This window comes from Mesitornis unicolor, unplaced genomic scaffold, assembly GCF_000695765.1.
Source record: "Mesitornis unicolor isolate BGI_N332 unplaced genomic scaffold, ASM69576v1 scaffold15551, whole genome shotgun sequence".
Lineage (NCBI taxonomy): Eukaryota > Metazoa > Chordata > Aves > Mesitornithiformes > Mesitornithidae > Mesitornis > Mesitornis unicolor.
This window is the reverse complement of record NW_010165910.1, coordinates 1-23,557: the sequence shown is the minus strand read 5'-3', so window position 1 is coordinate 23,557 and position 23,557 is coordinate 1. Positions and strand designations below refer to the sequence as shown.

Sequence of the window (23,557 nt, the reverse complement as noted above, 5' to 3'; positions counted from 1 at the left end):
GATGCATCTTAGCAGCCAGAAAGAAGGGTGCTGTTTGCCTTATGCTGCTTGTTCCTTACCGAGTCACATAGAAGGGCAGTTTGAATCTGCCCTGGAAACAACTGGATACATTTAGAGGAGGAAAGGTTCACACAGAGAATATTAAAGGAAGAAAAATAAACAGAGACACACTTAAAGGAAGCCCCCTGTACAAGCAGGGACTATGAGGCTGCGGTGAAGATGAAGGAGGAGACAGTGGGGTGGCAGGAAGATGGATGCATAGATACTGCCATAGAGTTTGTAGCCATCCAGAAAGTGAGACTGAAAGAAAACATGAAAGGACACAGAATAGGAAGGGAGAATTACTTACAATACATTTTTATTTCTATTTATCTCTGAATTTTCTCTCTTTGGAAAAATTAGCCTGTTCTGCTGTCTTACCAAATAAGGCTTGGCTTCTGAACATAAAAGCCTTTTGAGGGTTTTGGGGATGTTGTCTTTAGGGACAAGATGTAGGTCAACCCACCGCAGACTATGACTGTCTCAAGGCCCTTCTCCGATGTTATTTGCTTAATATTTTTTGCTAAGAATATTAAGCAAAATAAAATGTTTTTTGGCAAGATGATAAAGCAAAAGTTTAAAACACGACATAGAGATCTGTAATTTCTTTTGTCATTCTATTTGAGAAATTAATCCCATTCGTCCTCTTTGGTTTCCAAACACTTTCTGTTTTGTCCCTGCTACTCATGAGAAGGTGTGACAGTGAATAGTGGTTGGAGATTAGAGTTCATTGTCTCTTGATATTAGTGTCATTTTTTGCTACAGTCAGCCACAGTCTATTTAATCCTGTGATATTTCTGATATGATCAGGCAGGAGCAACCTTTTATAAAAAGAGTGGCCTGGGTCCATTGCCTCAAGCTCTATTTAATGGCGTGCCCTTTAACAGAGAGGAGATGGATGCTGCAGAGTTAGAGACAGTTATTCTTCAGAGGATTATTGATGCCACCAGATTCTTCCAGAGGGCGGTGTTCATGGTATGTTTAACATTTCTGAATGAAAGCAAGATGAAATATTTGACGGTGGATTGAGTCATGTTTATATATATTTTTTATAACGAGCTGGCTTGAAATTAATAGTATGACAACCGAAATTACATTGTTACATTAATTTGTGGTCATGGTTTTGAAACAGTATATTTAGATTATACAAGACTGAAGGATCAACTAAGTATATAGTAATCACGTGGAGTTTTTCAACCAGAAACTGAGAATGTACTGGAGTTGTTAATTGAAAAATTTGTCTGATATTTTGAAATGCTATCTATGTGATATTTATACACTTTTTTACTTGACATTGTCCATAATTTGGTGTATATAGAACCCTTAAGCGCAGTTGAAAGATTGTACAAATACTTGATCTTTGTCTTAAATGAATTTTGTACTTTTATAGTTTCTTTTCTCTTACAGGGTTTGTTAAATGATCATATGAATGCAATGGATTTTCTTATGGATCAGCACAATGTAGTTTCACGTATAAACCCCACTGTTCTTGGAGCAGAAAGAAGATACATACATTTCAGATCCACATCTGGTAACTACTTCTCTCAGATTGGCTGTTGTTATGATTTTCCTTTAAGTCTAACATGTTGTGTTTCACGTTTTGCAGTTCCATTTGATGCAGAAGACTTCTCTACTTTCTCCTTTTTGGACTCACAAGATAAAAGTGCTGTAATTTCAGACAACATGAAGTATTTAACGAAAAAAGGTATATTAATTTTGTTTACAGGATTTATTTTTTTATATATATATGGGTATTACAAATTGTTGAAATTTGCCAGTAAACTATCCCAAGTAAGTAAGTATCCCAATAATCCCATGTAAATAAATAAATTTCCCAGTATCTTTCAGGTGCTAGATCATATCCCAATATTATAAACATGTTAGCTATTTTACATTTTGTAGTTTTGAAATGGGATGGATTTCGTGGCTAGTTTACAGACATGAAGTTAAATAACTCCAAGACTTTTGCAACTTCAGAAACAGAGTTGGTTTTCATACTAATATGGTTTTACTTGAGGATTTCAAAAAGAGTATATTCAGTTTTCAAGTGACTTAGTTGCTGCATTATTAAATGAAGAATGTATAGCCTTTGTAATATCTATACCAAAATTAGGCACTTGTACAATTTGAGGAATAATTTATTTTATTTCTTATTTATTAGCATTCATTATCTCTTTATTTTTCCTCTAGTTGAAGTCTTTAATTTTGATATCTGAAGCTTTGTCTTTCTGTAGAAAAAAAAATTCTGATGGATTATCACTCATACATTTTATCTTGTGAAAACTCACTTTTTTGTACCTATAGAATAGTTTTTCATAAAATATTCTTATTGCATATGCAAGTACTTTCCCTTGGAGTTAGGAGAAATTGTAATTACAACAGCGAGAGCATAACGCTGCATGGACTTTTGCAAAAGTCTGTACCTTGTTAACTTCTGGGAGTAGACAGTGAACAAGTGCTCATTTGCATCGGTCCATCAAGAGACAGGATAATCCTGTTAAGAAAATGTTGTTCTTGCAGTAATTATTATGTGATATTAATACAGTTTCTACTTACTCCATTATCTGGAAGAAATACTATGTACATTTCTTTAGAATAAAATTGTTTGGCTCTATTTGATTCTCTGTGTAAAACAACAGGGACATCCCAGCTAGTTGTCAGATGGTGACTGGCCTTCAATCTGTAGGCTCATTTCTGAGATTCAGATCTCTTGTGTAAAAACCCATAACCTTTACGCTGGAATCTGCATTTCAGATCTCTGTCTCCAGTGTGTTTGTCTAGACCCCAACAATGCTTAATCATAGAATCTCACCAGAACCTTGTAAAATTCTCATTGTATTACCTTTTAGGCAAAATGTGATAGACTTGAGTAGACTGATATTCTTCTACTGATAATTTTGCAGAATCTTTCATGTGCCATTGCCCTTCTATGAAGACTAAAGAACTGGGATGTAATAGACCAGAAAAAGGGGGAAATTTTCCAAGTATACACCTGCACAAAAGTTTACTTTCTTTGGGCTCTATTCGGTATATTCCTGTTTGTGTCCAGAAATAGTAAATTTTACTCTGCTTTTAGTTGAAAGAGTGGATTTTTTTTTGCTACTGGGGAAAGTGAATGGCGTTACTTGTGCATTCTTGTAACTACATAATTCTTTACATGTCTGGCTGTATGGTCAGCCTTCGTCAAATGTTCACAAGGAGTCTTTGGAAAGGAAAGTCTTGTTTATTGGAGCTAGCTTATTATTTAGGGCCATCGTGCTTCAGTGGTACAGCAACAGATCAGCTATTTTAGTGACTCTTGTATTAACATGATAAAGTACTCCCTAATAATTTTGTTCCCATTCAGAGGGCAAAAGATTCTGATGTGGCAAAGATTAGTCTTATGTTTGAAGTTAGCAGTCAGACATACAGATGAACTTCGACATCTCAAACAGAATTAATTCGTTATTCGTTACTCATTGGGAGATTCTTCAGAATGTAAAGCAGGATCATCTTTAATTTTCAGATGAAGATGCATTATATGCTGTTACTATCTGGATTATTGCTGATTTTGACAAGCCATCTGGGAGACGACTGCTTTCTAATGCCTTGAAACACCTGGTGAGTTTCTAGCTGTTTTTAATCAAAATAATTATTGTCAATACGTTCTTAACAACGCTGTACACATTCAAGAATTTTACTCTTAAATAAAGGTATAACAATGTTTTGTTGTGGGTCAGGTGCAGACTTGTGAGACTGTGCTTTCATTTTGCTCTACTCTCCTGCAGCACTGGCATCTTATGGACATGTAACTGGTCATTTGATTCATGAACTCCTGATGCAGGAGACAAACTATGACGTTAGGACAAACTATGACTGTGCGATAAAAGGTTGCCATCATTAGATCAGGTCAGCCGTAGGTTTGTGTGAAGGAGTCCCGAAAATCTCCAAGGACACCACTCTGTCCCCCACCTTGACAATTTGCTCTGGTGTTGCACTGCCTTCCTAGTGTAATTTTTTCCTGCCAGGCCAAAGTTTGTGACTATTATACCTTGTTATACTCTTTGCCACTACCAAGAATACTCTTTGCCACTTCTGAGCCAGCAATGTGCCCTTGTGGCCAAGAAGGCCAATGGCATCCTGGGGTGTATCAGAAGAGGTGTGGTGAGTAGGTTGAGAGAGGTTCTCCTCCCCCTCTACTCTGCCCTGGTGAGACCACATCTGGAATATTGTGTTCAGTTCTGGGCCCCTCAGTTCAAGAAGGATAGAGAGTTGCTTGAAAGAGTCCAGCACAGAGCCACAAAGATGATTGAGGGAGTGGAGCATCTCCCTTATAAGGAGTGGCTGAGGGAGCTGGGTCTCTTTAGCTTGGAAAAGAGGAGACTGAGGGGTGACCTCATTCATGTTTATAATTTGTAAAGGGCAAGTGTCAGGAGGAAGGAGCCAGGCTCTTCTCCCTGATGTCAAATGATAGGACAAGGGGCAATGGGAGCAAGCTGGAGCATAGGAAGGTTCCATGTGAACATAAGGAAGAACTTTTTCACTGTGAGGGTGACAGAGCACTGGACCAGGCTGCCCAGAGAGGTTGTGGAGTCTCCTTCTCTGGAGACATTCAAGACCCACCTGGACACGCTCCTGTGTGACCTAGTCTAGGTGATCCTGCTCTGGCAGGGGGGTTCGACTGGATGATCTTTCAAGGTCCCTTCCAACTTCTAACATTCTGTGATTCTGTGAAGAAGAGCTTGGCCCTGTCATGTTTTTCCACTCCTCCTTCAGTAGCTGATGGATGCCACAAGGGTTCTCTGTAGCCTCCTCTTTGCCACACTGAGCAAGTCCAGCTTCTTCAATGCCTTCTCAGGCCTCTGACCATCTTGGTAGCCCTTTGCTGAAGCTTCTCCAGCATCCCAACATCCTTATGGCACTGAGAGAACCAAAACCAGGCACAGCACAAATACTGAGTATAAAGATTCACAAATATGGAGTAGAGGAGAATGAGATCTTCCCTTGGTTGGCTTGTCATGTGTCTCCTAACATAGCCTAATATGCCACCTGTCTTCTTTCCAGCAAGAGCATGCTTCTAAGGAAGTTTAAAATACATGTTTTCAAGATTCTCAGATAAGTGTTTTAACAAAACTTTTCTCAAGAACTGCAGTTTACAATTAGCTGTTTAAATATGTTGAATACCAGTGATTTCATTCCTTATTTTTGTGTTCTTTACTGCAATAGAGGCCATTTACCATTTCTTCAGTTAGTGATGGTATTTGATACTATCTTAGAATCATCACTCTCTCTAGATTGAAGTGATAAGTGGATAAATTTTCTTGTATTTATTTTATGATTAGTTTGATAGTTTTTGATAAACAGAAATACATGTACAAAACCAGTTCTGAAGTCTGTAAATGAACACTTGTGTATGTTCTTTGCTAAAAATACACTTCTGCAGAATGCTCAAAGGCAATTGTTCTATTAAAAAAAATAATCTTCTATTTAAAATGTGTTACAGAATAGGTAAGTCCTTACTAACAGCTTTTTTACTCCTAATCGAAGTTCTGAATTAGGCATTGATGTATGTTTTCTAAAGACAAATAGCTGTAAAAAATTAAATACTTAAAGGTATTTCAGAGAGTTACAATAGATATGAATACATTTGGTAACAGCAGATGGAACTGTAAAGTTGTGTATTATTCTGTATTTTTCTCTGCAGAAAACAAGCAGTCATACACGACTTGGGATTTTGAGCAATCCTTCATCAAAAATAAAGGAAGATAACACAGCCATTGCAAGAGGAATTTTGGCTGCTTTTCTAACCCAAAACAACAGCAACTTAAAAAGTTTCCTAAGTAAACTCAGTAAGGAAGAGACAGCAAAATCCCTTGCTGCAGGAACTAAAATTGTTAAATTCCTGGTCCCAGTGAGTGTGAAAGAAATTAGATTACTTTTTCATTCTTACTATATTTGATTGTAAGGACAAGTTGAAAGTAACAGTGTTTGACCAAATGCTATGAAGTTTATAACCCTTATACAGTTTCCCTTATAAAGTCTGCTCAAGCAGATTTGGATTTTTGACAACTTTTATGTGATGGAAGAATAGAGAATTTATTTACAGTGAAGGAAGAAAATGTGAAAGTACCAAAAAATACACAGTAGAGTTACTGGATTATTGAGACCAAAATAGTTTAATTTTTAGTTGTTGATTGGGAAGTTTTTTATAGCACTCTCTTAACTAAAATTACAGCATTAATATTTGTCAAGAATTAGGACTTCAGAAGTAAGTGTTTTTACCTTGCTGTTGTGATTGTGAGCAGTAATAGACACAGACTGAAGCAGTTGAGGTTAACAAGTATCTTATACTTCTGGTCAATATTTTCTGGTGTGATTCTATGAAAATTCATTAGTTTAAAATAGAAATGTTGCTATTTTCAAAGTTGACATGTAGAGGGTAGCTGAGTTATCAAATAACAGCTGCAAACTACAGGTTTTGTTTCAGAAGGAGCTGTAAATTGTACTATTTTTAAATAGGAAGATTTGGAAGCCTAAGAGACACTGGCACCATACTGGAAAATTAATTAGCTGGTTTGGGTCATGCTCTTATTTAATTGTCTAATAAATTTTGAGAGACAGAAAGGTAGCTAATTAAGCAGTGTATGCATGTTACTGATTTTTTCTGTTATATTAATTGTAGCAGAATTAATCTATTTGCTTGGTCTGTATATTTCTAATGAAGAAATACCTATCAATAGAGTTTAACATAGCAGGGTAATTTTTACAGGTGAGGCACAGTGCCATTGGAAGCACGGCAAAGTTCCAATGTTTTTTTCCCCACTTTGAACATTGATTTATGTGTCTTACTGGATTATGTTGGCTTCCCTAAAACATTTTTAAGCTGTATCCAATGACCACATTGAAATGACTGCTAGGTGTTTAGTGTGGTATGGATTTTTTGAATACTTTTTTCCTCTAAGTGAGAATACCATTCAGTTGTTAACAGAGAATGTTATTTTTCATGCAGCTGTGTGCTGGGCTGTAGAAAAGGTGCTTAACCTCAGGTTCAGCTTTCCTCTCCTGGTTATTCACAGTTGCTGAAGGGTAAAAACTGCACACTAGCTGGTTGGGAGACAGTGGCTCCACACCAACAGTCGTGTACTTGCGTTGAAGTTGAGGTTATTGTTTTATTTTGATTTCTGATTACCACATAACTCGAAGAAAATCTTTATTTCAGCTGTTTATTTATTTTTGCTGAATCATTCCACCATCTCATGCTTTACCTTTGCTTTAGGGAATGGATGATGATACTTTTGAGAAGAAGTACAACACTTTAGGAGTGGATTTAATTAAAACCCACCAGATGTTCTGCCAGGAGGTTCTTAAGCTGCTTCCTGGGCAAATGGCTGTCGTGAGCAATGGCAGGGTAAGAAAGAAACTGAGTAATCTCTCAGTACTATTGTAGGTATTTTTTACTTCCTGGAATTTCACTTGCAAGCTAAAGAAAATGCTTTTTATCAATTTCCCACTTATTCAGCTTATTGTTAGAGAATGATATGAATGTCATTCCCACAGGTCATTCCTGTGTGACCTAGTCTAGGTGATCCTGCTCTGACAGAGAGGTTGGACTAGATGAGGTCCCTTCCAACTCCTAATATTCTGTGATTCTGTGATTTTTAAGAGTTAATCTGACAAAATTCTCTAAATAGGTTAATATTTGATCTACTATTAATGATATATGAGAATAAATTTTGATCATGAAGTTACCTGTTTTACATATTTGGGATACTATAAACTACTGCATATATAATAAAAAATCAATTACATTGAATAGCATAGTATTTCATACTCTAAACTCCTAAATTGTTTAAAAATATTAAGTTGTATTATAGTCTTAATTCTTAATGTTCAAATAAAAGTATAGCAGTTTTGTTGGTTCAGTTTTTTGTATGTATATTCCGAAGCCAATAGACTTTATTACAGTGTGGCTATAGATTAACTGTGATTTAAAAATACAATATTAGGTTCAATATTTAGCACTTGCTAATGACTGTCGGTACCTTACATCACAAATACAATTTATACAAAGTACTCTTTGATTTAACCTTTTTCTAGTTTCTATTTATTGCTCCACCATTAGAAAAAAAAGAGATACTATATTGGCATCTCGTTACTGCAAACACTCGTTAAATTGTATTCTTAGTTACTCTTGTGCATCCGAAATGGCTTCTGAGATATAACTGAAATACTGCTAGGGAACCCACAGAAAGCGTTTTTGTTGGTGAAGCACAAAAGAGTGGTGTTGCCTATTTGGTGTCAACCCCTCATTACATGCAGTGTAATTTTATGAACAGCTATTACTGATTTCCATGCCTAAAAAAGCTCAAATAATGTCATGTTTTAAGTTTTGAGGAAATAAATTCCTTAAAAATACTTGAATTCATTTGATAATGTATATTGATCTGTCTGAAATTGTGTTTTCACTTTATAAGATTACTTTTAAAAAAGACATGGGATATCTTTAATTTCTATCCTTGCTATTTCAGCACTGGAATTTAGTTTTTATGAGCAAATATTTTGTTTTCTAATTACATCTTCTACAGAAATTGCATGGTATTTCATAATCACTCTATGGTTTTCTCTATCTCATGCATATTAATAAAAAATTCAGAAGTGGAATTTTGTTAGATAACCTCTCATTTCTCGAAAGTAGTTGAATTTTGGGAGAGAGGCATTCAGCAAAAAACTTACATTGTGACATTCCGCATCCTTGGAGCCCTATAGACTCTTGAAGTTGACTTGAGTCAGTTTAGCCTGGTGGACTTTGAGTAGGAAATCCCAACAACATCCTCAAAGCTGTTTTCTGGGACTCCAAGGCACCTTCTTTTTCCTTCTGATGCCAAAAAAAAAAGAAGTAATAGTTCTGTTTCTTGTCTCTGGATATTCTGTATTACTTACCCTTTGCTCATTTCTTCCTGTCTATCCTGCTGCATCTGAGAAGCCTTGTGAAGTTAAGATTATGTTCACAGAATTAAACAACTGAAGAGTGTAATAGGCAGATACTAAATTTCAGTTTAAAATAATGTACCTAACAGAGCTTTTTCTTAAACTTAAATTTGCTGTTTCTCAATAGCACACTCCTTTACGTAGGTATGTGTAATGAAAAATATAATGGATAGTTCCATTGCACCATTCAGTTTGTGATTGATAATTAACTGTAATTACGCAACTGTAATCCTGCATCGTTACTATACTTTTTAGTACTATATAGTTAATAATATTGATGTATATGGGGTTGGGGGTTGCACATTGAACATTGTGCATTCATTTAAAATATTAGTGTATTTTTGCTTCCAGAAGAAACATTACTGGGACATTCTATGCTTAGTAATATATTTCCTCTATCAGATACTGGGTCCTTTATTCTATGCGGAAGACTTTAATTTATTGGAAAAAATAACATACAGTACCTCAGCAGAGAAGATTAAAGCTATTGTCAAAGAGATGGGAAACAGCAGTAAAAGGTAAAATTATTTTGTATTTTGAGGCCTTATGATGTACTGCATTGTTTATTGCCTGTGACTAATAATCCTTTTGCATGGGAAATATGAACAAAGGTTCAAATATACAGTCATGATACCCTTCATACTATATACTCATATATATACACACACACACTCTATAAGCACTTAGTCAAGCAGTTTACTGTTTGCATGGTATATATTTGCTATCTTCTTACTTAGCATCTGAGTACTTTTATGTAGACAGGTTTAACTGTTCCTCATTTCCTTTTAGCATTTCCCTGACAGACTTAGTATACTTACCTACTCAAAACACTTGTCCTATTTTCTAGAAGAAATGACACATATGCTAAACTTTGTATCACCTTAATGTGTGACTAATTATGCTATTTAACATAGTTTTCCATTACATATATATATATAAACTGTATATACTGGTTTTCAACTGCATGCATCAACTGCTGCTGACAACCTCTTTGGTACCACACTGTTACAGTACAGAGCAGGAAAAAACCGAAAGGCACCCTGTGTTATTTAAGAGACATGCACCCTTTAATCGTCAGTCATATGTGTTATGAGGGTAAGGCATAAGAAATCACTGCTTATCCTGAGCGTTGTGGTTTAGGGCTGGGTCAGCCACTAAATCCTGGACAGATGTTCTCTATTAACCCCTCTCCCCTCCCCAGAAGGGAAGAGAAAAGAGAATAAGGGAGAGAGACTTTACGGGCTGGAAAATAAACTAACAGATTTAACGAAACAATAATACTAATACTACAGGATAATATTGTAAATAGGAAAATAATGAAATATATACAAATATGTACAAATATATACAAAACCAATATAAAATCCTCCCCCCACCCTCCCCCCAATGACGAATACGTCACCAGAGGCTCTACAGAGCCGGGCACTGGAAAAGTCCCAGACCAAACTCAGCAGCAGGTGGGAACAGGATGCAGGACACACAAATCAGGATCAGCGGCAGATGAACTAGCAGGATTCCGCTCAGGCCTCGGCCTCTGCAGGATCGAGGCGGACGGAAGGGTCGAGATGGAAGGGCTCCAAGATGGAAGAAGGGTGAAAAGGGAACCGAGACCCTCGTGAGCTCTTGGTTTTTATACCGAGTGTGACGTCTGTGGGATGGAATACCTAGTTGGTCTGTTTTGGGTCCACTTCCCCCCCCCGTAGGCGCAGACACAGCACCCATGATGAGACAACGACCTTGAGCATATCTTCTAGCAGCGCTGTTTGGGAAAAGCATGCTGCTAGTTTTCAGCAAGTTCAGTCACTTAACAGACTGAGCTGAAAAGTAAAATCACTAAATAGAAAATTAGTTCTATTTAGCTCAAACCAGGACACTGAGTCACATCCTCTCCAACTTTCCTCATATCACATGTGCAGCTCTGCTAAATTACTCCAAATATTTATTTACTTTCACTGTACCTACAACCAAGAGACAAGTACAGACAACTAAACAATTCCTACTAGCTTTTGTTTACCTAAGAGCAATTATCAAGCATAATAATAAGCTTAATGAAATCCACTGCATCTTAAAACATATGAGTACTGATATTTGAGATAAGATAGTGCACATTAGAAAAGGAGCCTGTAAAGGTGTGGACAGATGTGATCCTCTGACACCCTGCTAGACAACATTCACACGTGTGTTAATTGAAGAAGTGTAAAAAGGAGTTCTAGCCAGCTTTTAATTTAAGAATTCAGTTTGTGCACAAAGAACAGAGCAAAATTCTATTATTTTTACAATATCTGTCAAATTCCTGTGTTTGAGTATAATTTCTGTTATCTGGAAGGACTGGCATAACTAAAAGATTAACTGCCAGAAAAATTAAATCAAGAAGAGGTAGCACGATCAAGGAGATAAGTAGTGAGAGGCAAAATGTATTTAATCAGGTATTAAGACTCAGTGACACTGAAATAGAACTACTAAGGTTTCTAAAGCCATTTCTGTAAGAAATTTTTAAAAAGTAAAAAGATGTGGCCAAGTAAACTTGAAACTTTTTCATTTATGTCTGTTCCTAGATATTGCCATGAAGGAAAAAAAATGGGGGGGTGGAAGGAATAAAGAACTTTAAAGGTACTATGCAAACTGTGTGGCTGAATGCTTATTCTGCTAATTCTGCATTGCTTAATTTTAAGAAGTGTACAGTTCACAAGCTCTGAGGCAGTAGTGGTTCTTGGGCATTGTCATGCTAAAGGCTTTACTCAAAGCTACAGATTTGGAGGTGGTAATCTTTTTAAAGAGTTCAGGATGTGGGCTTTAAAATACCCCTTATGTAGGCAGACATACATTAAAATGTGAACATTTTACTCTTTTTTTAATGAAAACCAAATTATATGTGCCTTATTCAATACAGTGGCAGTGATTTGATTATGAAAATAGATGCCCTACTGTCATCTTTGCCTAAAACAGAGATAAGACAAGATGCTGAATTACTCAAAGAACAGTACAGGTAAGTTCAGTCTGCCACGATAATGCACTTATAGTACTTTCATATTAACAACAGAATGTACTGATTACTACATAAGGTTTTTGAAAACTTGAGTAAGCATTCCAGTTTTAAAAGACGTTGGTTGTGTGGTTGTATGAACGTGTTCACCTCCCCTAATGTAATGCATCTTTACTTCTCGCTTAATAAATTAAATAGTAAAACCTAATGATTTTCCAGCCTTATCCTTTACTGAAAAATAGAGTGATTAAAATTGGTGTGAACAGAAGTGGTGATCTGGAGTCCATCCATTTACTAAAATATTGGAAGCAGTTTCATAGATTAGAGCTAGAAGAAGCCCTCACTGATTTTCATTCATGCAGAAAACTCCAGCACAGCTTTTTCTGGTTTTGAATCCTGAGTACTATTGTCAAGGCTAATATACTTATGGTCATACTATATAACAGTTTGCAGATTAGCAGTCTGACTCTTGACCATAGCTCCTGTGCTGAGCCTGACTCTAAAATACAATTAGATTAGACTCTAAAATACAGCCAGATTACATTCAGATGCAAACTGATGGAGCTCGTTGGCACTAAATTACTTAAGAAAAACTGAGCAGACTATCTTCAGCTAATAGATATATACTGGGCAAGCTCATATTAATGTCATTAGTGTATTTACTTGTATGTTGGGTCCTTGTGTTTCACTTTCTAAATCTAGGATCAAAATACGCCACAAGCATTGTCTTTTGTTGTCACTGTTAAGGAATGAGACCTGAAATACCGATATGTGCATCTGTGACTCCTGTCTTAGAATCATAGAATCATTTGGTTGGAAAAGACCTTAAAGATCGAGTCTAATCATAACCTGTCCACCACTAAACCATGTCTCTAAGTTCCTCATCTACCTGTCTTTTAAATACCTCCAGGAATGGTGACTCCACCACTTCCCTGAGCAGCCCATTGCCATGCCTGATAACCCTTTCAGTGGAAAAATTCTTCCTAGTATCTAAACTAAACTTCCCCTGGTGCAACTTGAAGTAATTTCCTCTTGTCCTATCACTTGTTACTTGGGGGAAGAAGCTGACCCCCACCTCACTGCAACCTCCTTTCAGGGAGTTGTAGAGGGCAATAAGGTCTCCCCTCACTCTTCTCCAGACTAAACCACCCCAGCTCCTCAGCTGCTCCTCCTAACACTTGTGCTCCAGACCCCTCACCAACTTCATTGCCCTTCTCTGGACATGCTCCAGTGCCTCAATGTCCTTCTTATAGTGAGGGGCCCCAAACTGAACACAGTATTTGTCTTCTGTGTACTGAAAGATTAACAGTAGCTGGTTTTAATTTAAGCTTAGCTGAGGCAAGCTTTCTGGAGCAGACACTTATAAAAAGGACATATAATAGCACAAGAAGCATGATAAAAATGAAATTTTTGAAATGCTCTTTCAAAATCCTCACTCATTTTTATTGGTAAAGCTGCTCTAGTGTGCTGATGTGCTGGCCCTACTACTTGTTGAAAGACAAGGAGTGAAATCAGTAGCCTGTTTTAAGTGGCTAGCACCTTTTCCACTGTGCTACTACCATATTGGAAGGAGTTTGACTCACTAATGATACTGACATTTCTAGGTATATTTTTAGTGGAAAACAAATTCAGATAGTCCATTTTGTTTGTTTACAGCACATTTTAAAATTATTATTTTATTTTTTTCTTTAAGTTTTAAGGCTTACTAGCACTTTCTTCCTCTAGATCCAGAGTACTTTAACTAGGGTCTCCTTGACTTAGTCTAATCAGGTTTATAAAACTAAATTATTTTCTGAACTGTATAAAGCTAATTTGTTCTATCAAGTTTCACACTTCTCAGTTGCCATTTTTCTCATTGTTATTTTAAAATTGTGTTACTGCCAGCACTTGTCAAATCTGATGATTCTAGATATCGGTAAAGGAGAGTGTAAACCAGTGATAAAAAGGCCATTTTAAAAAGTTTGCTGTGTGTTTTCCTTTTATTTATTCTGTAATGGAGCATGTATTTAATCAGTAACCAGTATGGAACTATGTAGATTAATGCTACATTTTAATTGCTCTTCACATTTAGCTTTTCTAGTGATATCACAGGGAGCAATAATGATTACTGCTTGAAATGAGGGAAATGACTGCACAAGCAGTAAAATCTAAAGTGGCTCTGATATTACAAATTTGTGCCTAAAAATGTTTGATATTTCCACAAATTCAGTTTAGAGTTTTCACGACGCTTATTTATTGTCTTTTTTAACAGCGTAGTAAAAGTCGGTCCCCAACAGAATGAACCATTCTATGATGTTATTGCTATTGTGGATCCATTGACAAGAGAAGCACAGAAGATGGTTCATTTATTGATTGTAAGATTGTGGTCATTTCTTTTAATCTGCATATTTGTAGTTTAATTTTATTTCCATGCACAGTGTGGTAAAGGGGTAAACAAAATTTAGGTATTTTTTAAAATATGTGTGTTTATCTAAATTCATATTAAGAAGCTGGGGATGATCAAATTCATCACTGTAAGTACCTTATTTGCAATTAAAATTCAGATGCCCCATGAACCAGTCCTCTTAAAAATGAGTCCATAAATGCTCTTTATATTCAATAGAAGGAAGAGAGGAGATTGTCTCCATAATACAGAGGGAAAGGATCTCCCATCTCAAAATCTTAAGAGGCATATGCTTCTTTCCATTAAACCAAATCACCTTAGTTTTTCTTAAATCTGACTCGTCATATCATCATAAGAAGATTGGGTTATAAACCTTTCAGCTCTTGGAAGGGTATTTCTCAGGTAATTAATGCTACCAAGTATATCTAAAAGTCTTCCATTGTGCTTAGCTATTGATCATCTAAAGAGAGACTGTCCTAAGAACATGGCTCCTAAAATTATTTTCTTTTTTCACTAGCTGAAGAATATCACTCCACCTCAAGTTCCTTTATAGTTTCCCATAAAGATGTAAATTTTGTCTTCTCTTTATGAGCTGTTACAATTCTAAAGCCTGTAACTTGAATTTTGCTGCATCTTGTTTTATCTTTTTCCCTGCAGTAATTATGAAAGTTTCATACACTGCTTTCCCCCCTCCCATTTTCTACTCTTCTATGCCTTTTGTATCAAATGCTGAAGATCTTAATACATAATAGTGAAGCAAAGTATCTTTCATTTCATCTTTCTTGGTAAATATGAAACCTTGATGAAAGCCACATGAAAGTATTTTAATTTTTGGAATTGGCTGAAAACTCTCTCCATTCAGCCAGAAGTTCATATTGTGATAAGTTGCATCAAGGACCTTTTAACTCAGAATAGAAGCTTCCATTCCTCCTAGTGCAACAGGCTCCCTAATGAGCAATATCTTCCCTAATGCATGCCCAGGGAAATGACTCCCATGGTGTACCAAGCTATTCAGCCATCACAGATCCTACTGAATCCTGCTCCTAAAGGAGCTATAGTCTTATTCAAGAAGCCAGCCCTTAGGAGAGAATATTGAAACTCTGTGGCAACTAAACAAATCAGAAATATTTTAATCTGGATAAAACTTATTTTCAATGTTTAAATATTTTTAGATGCAAAACAAAATAATCTGATTTTTTTTTTAATATAAGATATGTCTAGTCATCTGGAAAGCAACCTCCTCCTGGTGTAGAGACAAAACATGTGTCATATACAGCAAATCAAACTCAAAGTTCCTAAATGAGTGCCTTTCTGATTACCTTGCTATGCACAGGTGACTTCAATACTGTAAACTTTAAGTACTGGGATATATTTATATGTAAAGAATCTTTTTTTTGTATAACATAACTGGATTAGTGCCCAGTATATTGGGATGGTAGCTATTCATGGTGCAAAATCTGTGTACCACAGCAAAGCATGTGATTCTTGCCAGGAGCTTAAAAATGGGGAGAGAAAAATCAAGTCTTTTCTTTTTTCTTCTCAGTTATCTTTTGCCATTTTTTTTTCTTCATTCTGTCTTCAGTGAGAAACTCTTACTCTATCCCTAAAATGAGGAGAAATCTCTGAAGGAGCCCCTTTTGATAATCTAATCTGGCTTCCTATATAAAATAGTTCATAGGACATCTTTTTATCAATTAGAATTTGAAGTAGAAATCATTCTTTTTAATCTGGTCCTAATTTAAACATTATTAAGCAGTTGTGTAAGATCACAGCTCCTAGTGAGCTCCTCCAGTGGCTAATTAATCTGACTGTTAAATTCAGATTTGGAGTTGCAGAAATTTTAGCTCCATGCTGTAAGCATTCATCTTCTCATCATTTTGCCAGTTCTGTTGAAAATTTTGTGATAGGAGTTTGTTTTCAGTGTAGCTGCTTTGTATTATCATGATGTTCACTCACAATTCCAAGAGATTGGTTAAATAATCATGGTTTAGTGAGTTAAAGCTTTTCAGATGAGTTGTGGTAACTTACAGTAAGCATTTTGCAAAGTGGCTGTACATGTGAAATAAAGCTTGGACTTAATATTCAAGCCTCTTAGATTGAAGTAATTCAGCCATTTGTTACAGTTTTAAATACTCCCTGAACAAAATTTCCATGCTCTTCTTTGCATTTTCTTAATGAAAGTAAAGAGACTGAACTCTTTAAATACCCTGCTATAGAAAAAGCCTTTCTAATCTTGTAACCATTTTCATGTGTTGTCTTGAATGTCTTGGTTCTTGATGTCTTCATAAGCTGTAAATAACAGGACCGAATTCAGTATTCCAGAAGTAGCATTGTTGGAAAACACAGAGATAATGCATTCTTGTCCTTTGTGTCACTTCCTATTTAAATTCATTTGAAATGTTATTTAAGAATGGCAATATTCTTTTGGCTACAGTGCTATATTAAATTTAGTGGCCAGCTGATGAACCAGGAGGATACCTCAGTCTTTTCTCAAGATCATTTCATCCTGCACACAACAACCTATCGATGCTGATGGCTGAAGTGTCATTCTTACTAATGGTAGGAGGGCAGAACTCAAGAGAGTTGTGGTCAGTAGGGCGAAGTCTACTTGGAGGCCCATGTCTAATGGTGTTTTTCAGGGGTCAGTACTGGGTCCAGCTCTGTTCAATATACTCATCTGTGACCTGCATAATGGGGAAGAGTGTACCCTCAGTCAATTTGCTGATGATACAAAGCTGGGAGGAGTGGCTGACACACCAGAAGGCTGTGCTGCCATTCAGTGTAACCTGGACAAGCTGGAAGGTTGGTTGGGGAGAAACAACGGCAAGTGTAGGGTACTGCATCTGGGGAAGAACAGCCTCGTGTGTCAGTGCAAGATGGGGGCTGACCTGCTGGAGAGCAGCTCAGGGGAAAAGGACCTGAGACTCCTGGTGGACAGCAGGCTGACCATGAGCCAGCAATGTGTCCTCATGGCGAAGAAGGCCAATGGCATCCTGGGGTGCATTAAGAAGTGTGGCCGGTAGGGTGAAGGAGGTTCTCCTCTCACTCTGTTCTGCCCTGGTGAGGCCACATCTGGAATACTGCATCTAATTCTGGGCTCTCCAGTTCAAGCACAAGGAACCACTGGAGAGGGTCCAGCATAGAGCCACTAAGATGATGAGGTGACTGGAACTTCTCCCATATGAGGAAAGGCTGAGAGTGCTGGGTCTGTTTAGCCTGGAGAAGAGGAGACTGAGGGGGATCTCATTAATGTTTATAAATATCTAAAGGGCGGGTGTCAGGAGGGTGGGACCAGACTGTTCTTGCTTGTACTTAGCCACAGAACAAAGGGCAGTGGTCACAAACTAAAACACAGGAGGTTCAACCTAAACATAAGGGAAAACTTGTTAACTGTGAGGATGAGGTAACAGAGCACTGGAACAGGCTGCCCAGAGAGGTTGTGCAGTCTCCTTCTCTGGAGACATTCAAAACCTGTCTGGACATGTTCCTGTGTGACCTAGTCTAGGTGATCCTGCTCTGGCAGGGGGGTTGGACTGGATGATCTTTCAAGGTCCCTTCCAACTCCTACCATTCTGTGATTCTATTCTTCTCTTGTTTGAAGATGAAATCCTATACAGGTTTACATAATTTTGGATGCAACAACTTTATTTGAGAAATTGCTTTCTTTAATGTTGAAAATTCTGGGTATTTTTTAGTCGATAAGACCAGCTAGCACTGGCTAAAAATGCGTTTTGTACTGAATGATGGATACATACTTGAGTCACTATGACCTCTATTTTGATTATGGTTGTCTTTAACTAATGTTATGTTTTCGGTGCTGTTTATGTTCTCATTTGCTGCTGCTTCACTTATTATCATCCTGCCATTCCCTAGTCTTTATTTTTTGTTTAGTAGTTTTTCAGTGATGGTATTCAAGTGACACAAAGGATGAGAATGAGAAACTAGGAGCAGAACAGGTCCCTACGACTATGTGAAGTTGTAGCTCTGTAGTAAAGAAAGTGTGTAGCCATGGGTTGAACTGAGCAAAGGAAAAAATAGTTATAATAAAAGAGAGAATTAAGAATGACCATTGTCTTGCTTTGTTTCCAATTTACTTGCTGTTATAGTAATTTTAGATTTCATTCTTAGTGATATCATTATTTTTACTTAGCTTTCATATCTTATTTGTTTTTCTAATAATATCTATGAAGGTAGACACAGCTGCTTTATGCTTTCAAATACGCACTTTGGATCAGAAACCACAGAAATGAAGATAACTTGGTAGAGGTTTTAAAGAGTGCTTTGAAGAAATCAATAACTTTAACTTTAAACAAAACAGATTGCTCTCAAAAATAAGAAAAAAATACAATCCTAATATTATGGTTCCTATATAACATCATCCAAAAAATTAGTGGTTTAGAAATGAACAGATGAAGAAACTGAGAAAGAAGTAGAAATATTGTAACGTACTGAAAAGTTTTGAAATCGAATGAATAGTTTAACACATCATTAATCTACTGCTTGACATTTAAAATTAAGTAATTAAGTATTAAAATAATGCTCTGATATTTACTGTATTCCACAATTTACTATATACAACAATTTTAGTAAGAGTAAAAGTCATTGTTTTACATTTGTTGTTGAGTAAAAGTACTTACAAATTTTAAAGTGCTTAAATCTAGAAAACACAATATAAGAGAAGTGATAATATAATTTACTTAAGCATTGGAAAATGGGGATGGCAGCTCTTTAAAAAAAACGTATTGTGGGAAAAACATTAACAGTTTAACTATCAAGAATATCGTGCGCTAAATCATGCGGTTTTAGGAAAGGTCAAATCTTTATTTAGGATATACGACAACATCCCTTAATTACAGATACATTTAGAACTTGAAAAAGTTTGAGATTTCTACTGAAGCTTGAGAAATTACAGGATGTCACAAGGATAACTTTGGCTTATTTTCCAAGTTTGATAATTACCATGAACCATTTTTTACACAGATTTCTTTTTTTTTCTGTAGGTACTCAAAGATGTTATCAATATGAAACTCAGGTTGTTTTTGAACTGCAGATCTAAGCTCTCAGAAGTGCCACTGAAGAGGTAAGTAGTTTGTAGCTTTTCTTACAAATATGGGGTCCCACTTGGTTTGCAAAAAACAGATGTAGCAGCATTAAAAAGGAAACAGTAGATTGTGTTTCTGGATTCTTTTGTTGCATTAGTTATTTTCTTTGAATTCAAGTTGAATGTTGCCAAAGCAGTTTGCATTTGTTAGAGAAAAATTCTAATTCTGAGGTGTTGGGCATAGGATCACAGGGAACAGATGTAGTCCATCAGGTGCACCTCTCCTAAGCAATCGTTAGAGAAATCAATGGAAGGTCTTTCATGCCTGTGAAAACTTGAAGAGAGCGATTGTGTTCCTAACTCAGTCACTTTTTATAGCCCACTTACTGTATAATGAATTTTCCAGGTTAAGTACACTGAAATTCATCTGAGTGAATGTACAGTCTGCACCTGAGATCTCATTATAATCACTAAGAATTTTATAGCCTGAAAGTGTCTGCCTTAAACTGAAGTTTCTTTTAACTGGCTGTAAGGACCAGGGTTCACTAGTTCGGTTATAGACATTTACACTGAAGTGAACTCCCTAGAGAGGATTCCTTTCCCTCAAAGAGAGAGGTTTAAGCACTGCTATCCGTTTGGCAGATACTGTGCCTATAATCTTATTATGAGAGAAAGAGATCATAGTCTGCACTTTGCAGGTGTTAGTGCTTGGTTCTTCCCCTGTGCTTGGGAAAGATGGGAGGAAGTAGTTTTCTGGCATCACTTAGAGAAATTGTGGATGCCCCTCCCTGGAAGTGTTCAAGGCCAGGTTGGATGGGGCTTTGAGCAACCTGGTCTGGTGGGACGTGTCCCTGCGATTCTGTGATCTGCCCCACAGAGAGGTGATTTTTTTTCTTACAGCAATTGTTTCATATAAAATGTATTCATATACTACACCAAATACTTTGTAGGAATTGTGTTTCCCCTAATGGATACAGGAGAAACTTTTCATAGTAATGGCATATATTTTTCTTTTCTTTCTTTTTTTTTCTTTCTCTGCTTGTTGCTTTCACTCTCTCCATCTTCAGTACTCTTCTTTCTCTGTTATAATTCTTCGCATTTTGTTGAGTATCAGTAGAGAAAGGAAGCAAATTGTCATTATTTTGTTGCTGTAAGGATCTTTTACCAGTGCAATAAATGGAGTAAGCATTGGAGAGGAATAGAGACCTCTCCTCTGATTTCTGTCTTTGCTGCTGCTAGTGTCAGGAGCTGTTCCCAAATACCCTTTTCTTCCAGCAGAGATTAGTCTTGCAGCTTAATTTAGTCATATAGATTCTAAGCATTCAAGGCAGTTCACAGTCAAGATGTTCAGATGCACCTCTTGGTATTTGCCTTCTCAGGCATTAAGAATGTTAATGGGAGCTACTTATTTTCACAGCAAAAAGGAAATATCAGAAGCAAATATACCTGTGTTCACCTACCGGCTCGTTTGAGATTCTGTAGGTATTGTTTGATGGTATTGCAAAAAAATGGGGAGCTACTGTGGGTCCAGACTTCATTCATTTATAAACATTCACTATATTTTGAAGTATTTTAGAAGAACTTCATGTTTGGAACTTTGTGTCAGTAAATGTATTTTTTGAACATTTCTTTTTCAACAGCTTCTATCGTTTTGTTCTGGAACCAGAATTAACTTATGGGATCAACAAGCGCCTTCCTTCTGAACCTATGGCAAAATTCACTGAACTGCCAGAATCACCCCTTCTGACCCTAAACATGATCACTCCTGAAAGCTGGTTGGTTGAAGCAGTGAACAGTTCCTGTGATCTTGATAACATTCATTTACAGGACGTAAGTTACAGTTTGTAAACGTTATAAAACTTGTGTTGGGCCTTTACCTCAGGAGGAAAATTGAAATCTTGTGGGATTTTAATCTCTTGTTTTCCAGAAATGCTTTATGTGTTTACTTGATTATTTGGGCAGTATTCTGCCATTTTTATTTTCATAATCCTTTTTTCCCGTTCTTTCTTAACTTCTAGAAAAACAAGTCTTAAAAGAAAGCAGTGAAAGAGAAAAAAATCAGAATGCAGAACACAATTAAAGGCAGCTTGTGTTGTGCTGAGCTTTATAATGTTTAAGGAAATATTGTTTTTACATAAAAATAAAGCTCTGGGAAAGTTAGCTTACAGAATCCCTTATTTCTCTTTATTTTGTAAATATTTTTGGTAATAATAGGTTTAACCTAGGTAAATCTTCAAATAAATCTGAATATATTGCTGTTTATTAATATAGGTTAAAATATATTTGACCCTTTTTTAATTCACAATTTTTTAAGTTACATTTTTAAACCCTCAGCTCCAAAATCACTAGACTTGTTTCCGTCACTAAACCCATGCAAAATATTGGGAGTGTTTGATCCACAAAAGCTGTGTATTTGGAAGATGTATTGTGAAAATAAAGGTTGATATTTACCTTACCAAAATCAAGATGCCTCAGACCTCAACAGGTCCCTTAAGAGTGATTCATCCTCTTTAGTTTGGATACCTATTTTAAAATTGGGTGAAGTTCCTTCTGGAAGGGCCTTTTTTTTTCCTTTTTTTTTTTTTCTGTTTTTGGCAGTTGAATTTAGGTGAGGTAAATCCCACACATGTTTGTAACTGTATTATGTTGCTTTTCTCACACAGTTAAATGATATAATTTATTGATGAAATGTTCCTTCCACAGATGAAAGGGACAGTTGTAGCAGAATATGAACTAGAATATATATTGCTTGAAGGACATTGCTTTGATGTGACAACTGGACAACCTCCTCGAGGGTTACAGTTCACTCTGGGCACAAAGAGTAATCCTGTCATGGTTGATACCATTGTGATGGCCAACTTGGTAAGTATTAAGCACAAAAAATAATCATTACAATTGCACAATCTTCATGAGAATTCTTTGAGTTTCTTGTTCTTTAAATCACTTCTCTGTGTGACAAGCTTAGTAATGCTAAAAGTAACGGGAGTATCCTGGAGTTCAGACCATCTACAGATGATGTGCGTCTCTAATTTGCTGAGCTTTCCCCTCTTCCTCTTCTGATCCAATGTAGGTTTGGATATAACCTAATTTTAGACTCTTACCTGAAGTGCCTAAACTGGGAGCCTAATTGCATTAAGTAGATGGTAGGAGGTAGTTATATTCAGATGGAGATTCTACTGACAAATATAAGGCATGAATCACATTTGATTAAAATAACTATTTTTGTTACACACTGATCCAGGCAAAAGAAGGTTCTTGGTTTAGACACTTCAGTTAAGTGCTGTAAGCCTCTGTGGGATAAATCTACCCCTGAGAATTTCTCTGGTCATCCAAAGTGATTATTTTCAATTTTTTGGTTTTTTAAAGATTAATTTTAATGCATAAGATCAGTTACGTATCTGCTGTTCTCTGTAAATATTGTATCACAAGAAATTAAATACTTCATAAACTGTGAAGTTTACATAAGTACTGAATACAGTCTTAACAGTAGATGATGTTCAACATGATGAAACTTTTAATAATTCTACATATTCCAAAGCTTGCTTTGTCTCACTTTCAGGTAGTGATAGCTGTATGCAGTGTTTCTAAATTGGGAAGGAGCTGTGTTGATTTGTAATTTGTACCATACAAAACTTTGAAGTATCAAAGAAGCTTTTCAGTTTAGGGCCAGTTTAATATTTTATTTCATTGCTGCTCACTTACTTTCTGTTCTCGGTGGAGATTTTGTATACAGCTCAAATTCAGATAGAAACAAATGGAGCACTGAAAGGCAGTAATACGGACATACTTGGTGATACTTGGTTGCATCACTGCTGTAATACAGGGCTAGTATGACAGCAGGTCATGGTCACTAGCCTTAGTTTCAGCGCCAAATGTTGGATAGTTGATGTTTGTATATGCACATGGTAGATTCTGAAATGCTGACAGAACAGGTGACTGTCTTTCCTTTTTTTCCTTAGGGGTATTTTCAGCTGAAAGCAAATCCAGGTGCTTGGACACTGCGATTGCGTAAAGGAAGATCTGAAGACATTTATCAGGTTTTTTCGTAAGTATTAATGTGTCTTTTGGAAACATAAATGAATCTGAAAGTGGAACATACTTTGAAAAGATCTAATAGGTTCCAGTATAAATTGGGGAATGACCT

At 36.4% G+C, this 23,557-nt stretch overlaps 1 protein-coding gene across 1 annotated transcript; it reads left to right on the top strand.

The window, feature by feature from the left end:
* Window positions 1-219: 219 nt before the first annotated feature.
* On the top strand, window positions 220-23,458 carry LOC104535787 (UDP-glucose:glycoprotein glucosyltransferase 2-like; the record flags this gene model as incomplete). The annotated part of the gene is made up of 14 exons (XM_010194791.1): window positions 220-294; window positions 850-1,014; window positions 1,447-1,570; window positions 1,646-1,744; window positions 3,545-3,639; window positions 5,723-5,929; window positions 7,295-7,426; window positions 9,409-9,524; window positions 11,897-11,992; window positions 14,241-14,343; window positions 19,373-19,452; window positions 21,054-21,243; window positions 22,117-22,275; window positions 23,373-23,458. Coding segments are annotated over exons 1-14 (1,727 nt in total), but the record flags the coding sequence as incomplete, so codon positions are not given.
* Window positions 23,459-23,557: the final 99 nt, after the last annotated feature.